At 44.9% G+C, this 3,395-nt stretch overlaps 1 protein-coding gene across 1 annotated transcript; it reads left to right on the top strand.

The window, feature by feature from the left end:
• The first annotated feature begins 129 nt into the window (after positions 1 to 129).
• On the top strand, positions 130 to 2,727 carry HOXD10 (homeobox D10). Its single transcript, XM_009894527.1, has 2 exons — positions 130 to 871; positions 2,278 to 2,727. The coding sequence occupies exons 1-2, from the start codon at positions 130 to 132 to the stop codon at positions 2,553 to 2,555; spliced, it is 1,020 nt and encodes a 339-aa protein (XP_009892829.1). The 3' UTR covers positions 2,556 to 2,727.
• The last annotated feature ends 668 nt before the right edge of the window (positions 2,728 to 3,395 follow it).

Genomic DNA, 3,395 nt, shown 5'->3' with positions numbered 1-3,395 from the left:
CGGCGGGCGCTGCCATTGGCCCGGCTGTCATGTGGTCGCGCGGAGGCATCCGCAATTACACGGGAATGTTTTCCTAGAGATGTCAGCCTACAAAGGACACAATCTCTCTTCCTCAAATTCCGCCCCAAAATGTCCTTTCCCAACAGCTCTCCTGCCGCTAATACTTTTTTAGTAGATTCTCTCATCAGTGCGTGCAGGAGTGACAGTTTCTACTCCAACAGCGCCAGCATGTATATGCCACCTAGCACAGACATTGGGACGTATGGGATGCAAACCTGTGGACTCCTTCCGTCTCTGGCTAAAAGAGAAGTTAATCACCAAAATATGGGTATGAATGTACATCCGTATATACCTCAAGTAGACACTTGGACAGACCCGAACAGATCTTGTCGAATAGAGCAACCTGTTACACAGCAGGTCCCCACTTGTTCCTTCACTACAAATATTAAAGAAGAAAGCAATTGCTGCATGTATTCCGATAAGAGATCCAAACTCATTTCTGCAGACGTCCCTTCCTACCAGAGGCTGGTGTCTGAATCATGCCCCATTGAGAACCCCGAGGTTCCCGTCCCAGGATATTTTAGACTGAGCCAGACCTACGCCACTGGGAAAACCCAAGAGTACAATAATAGCCCTGAAACGAGTTCAACTGTAATGTTACAGTTAAACCCTCGCGGCAGCTCCAAACCGCAGATATCTGCTCAACTTCAGCTGGAAAAGAAAATGAATGAAAACCCGAACAACCAAGACAGCACCGCTAAAGTCTCTCAAGTGGAAAGTCCCGAGCCCAAGTCCACGTTGCAAGACGAGCGGAGCTGCCTGCCCGAAGGCTCCGTGTCCAGCCCAGAAGTCCAGGAGAAGGAGAGTAAAGGTCTGTATTACCGAGTTTAAGCCGTGCCGTGGTGTAACTCCAACACGCCAGCATCATAAAGCACGCTCGAATATACTAACGAGCATCACAGCCATCACATTTAATGCTAAGGAGTATCGGGCTGCAGGTGCTGTGTCTCTGAAGATTTTGGCAGGCTAAAATGCTACACAAAAGGGTCCAAAGATTTTCTATAGGGGTCTGCCTCTCTCGTGCACGCAGACCGCCTCTCTGGTGCGGGGAATATAGCCGTGTGCTCCTTAATGCGCTGCAGCAGCCAAAAGCAGCCCCATACCTCTAAAAAAGCAGGTCTGGAGGTTGTAAAATACGACCAGCTCAACTTTTCTCTCGTAATATTTCGCTGATTTTTTAAAATTGTTATTACTATTATATTTTTTCACTGAGCCTTACTGCGGTTTGATTGCATTTAAAGTTAATTACGATCCTATTAAAATAGGTGAGGAATAGGTGCTACCAGGCTGGGTAAAGTTGGAAACAAATGCACAATGAAAGCAGCAGCCCGATGTCTGCCTGGTCCAAAGGTGAAATATTTCAATGTGGTGCTTTAGATAACCTCCAAAAGTGCAACATTATTTTGAAATGCGTTTGAAAGCTAAAGGTGGCGGTAATCTGATTTTATTTTCCCTTTAAAAGTGCACTAAAGCCTTCCTTTCGAACGACGTGTGTCGAAGAATCCCAAAACGGGAAATTTTCTCCTATCAAAACGTACTTTGCAACCTCTAGGTCGATTTTTACTCTACGTGTGCATGGAGATTCTCTTTATCTGAATTATATTTAACACTCCAGGTCTAGGTTGATGTGGGGCAGATTTATTTCTGGTGGGGGAAAAAAAAATCTAAAAAGAAAATGAAAAAAAAAAAATTCCGAGGCAGAGGGTGTTAATTTCTTGTGTATCTTTTTGGCTGGGAAAACGTCTACGTCTGCTCCTAGGTGTGCTTGTGTAATTCAGCTGATGGCGGGGGGGACGCTGCTTCAAAATACAGTGCGAGGGTATTTTGTAATTGGGATATTTTCGTAGCAAGTGTCGTTGGGAGCTCGATGCGGCCATGGCGAGGCTAGACCCGTTAAAATGTGGCCATGGGGCTGGTGGCAGGTTAAACATTGCTGAAATGCTAAACGCCAGCTGAAAACTTGAGAGCTCCTTTCTGGAAGGGGCAGGAGAGCGGGGCGGCCGCAAGGCAGGGTGTCGTGTGGCGGGGACGGGCGAGCCCAGCCTGGCAGCAGGTCCCCTCTCTGTGCCCACACCTCGCCCCAGCTCTGTTTAATGCCCACATCCACCATATCTGCCAGACACTGCAGAGGAGGGGTCATGGCCAAGGGTACACTCTTAACAGCCTGAGGTATTTTTGATTTTTTTTTTTCTTCTTCTTCTTCTTTGATTTTGATAGAGGAAATCAAGTCTGATACTCCAACAAGCAATTGGCTAACTGCAAAGAGTGGCAGAAAGAAGAGGTGTCCTTATACTAAACACCAAACACTGGAATTAGAGAAAGAGTTCTTATTCAATATGTATCTCACTCGAGAGCGCCGTCTAGAGATCAGTAAGAGCGTAAACCTCACTGACAGGCAGGTCAAGATTTGGTTTCAAAACCGCAGAATGAAGCTCAAGAAGATGAGCAGGGAGAACCGAATCCGGGAACTGACCGCTAATCTGACCTTCTCTTAAACCCTAACCCCGGGGGGGGCACCAGTGAGGAATGGGCACAGCACCGCCACTTGCTAAAGGCAGGAGAGACTCTGGCAAAACCCGGCATTTTCCAGTTTTGTTTTGGTTTTGGTTTTGGTTTTTTTGGTTTTGTTTTTGTTTTTCTCTGATAGAATGTGACTCTTCGTCCTTCTTTTAGCGCTGCAAGTGAATATGTATTACTATGATGAGTATATATAAAACCTAGCACGTGTAATTTATTTTTGTTCTCATCGTAATGCAGGGTAACTATTATTGAGTATTATCATTTGGTCTTAACTTATTGGAACTGTCGAACATCCAAGCAATGTGACTTTTTCATGTTTTTACTAACAAAATGGTATTTATGTGGGGCTGTTACACGGGCCATAACGTTTTGAGTACATTCAATACTTTAAGAAAAAGAGGGGGGGGAAACTTTGGGGGCGGGGGGAAAGAGAAGCACATTATAATGTAACTATCCTCGCAAATGAACTTAGAGATTGTCCTTCGTAAAATGGAATATTTCCTTCTTCTCCATTGTAGACATTTCCTTGTGGTGCATATGTGGAATAGTAGTCGTTCAGCAGCAATATGTCCTTCTTGTGCATGTTCTGTTCGCATGTATAATGCAATAAACTCTGTAAACTACTGCGGTTCCTTTGGTTTTCTACAAATGTTTAAATTACGGATGCAGGTTGGTCTCCTGAACTTTCTCTATCAGCAGCTCTTTGGACTGATGTGTCTTCTTTGCCATTTTCTGGTCTTTGTGTGTGTCTGCCTGGTTTTCTTTCTTTCCCCCCCTTTTCTTTTTTTTTTTCTTCCCCTTCCTTTTTTTAGGGG

The sequence above is a fragment of the Charadrius vociferus genome, unplaced genomic scaffold (genome assembly GCF_000708025.1).
Source record: "Charadrius vociferus isolate BGI_N301 unplaced genomic scaffold, ASM70802v2 scaffold161, whole genome shotgun sequence".
NCBI classification, from domain to species: domain Eukaryota; kingdom Metazoa; phylum Chordata; class Aves; order Charadriiformes; family Charadriidae; genus Charadrius; species Charadrius vociferus.
This window is presented reverse-complemented; position numbering and strand designations above follow the sequence as displayed.

What these genes read in the sequence shown, in the direction of transcription:
- HOXD10 (XM_009894527.1), top strand. Translation starts at nt 130, where the DNA reads ATGTCCTTTCCCAACAGCTCTCCTGCCGCTAATACTTTTTTAGTAGAT. An exon ending in CCAGGAGAAGGAGAGTAAAG is followed by an intron (nt 872 to 2,277) that starts GTCTGTATTACC and finishes TGATTTTGATAG; the next exon opens with AGGAAATCAAGTCTGATACT.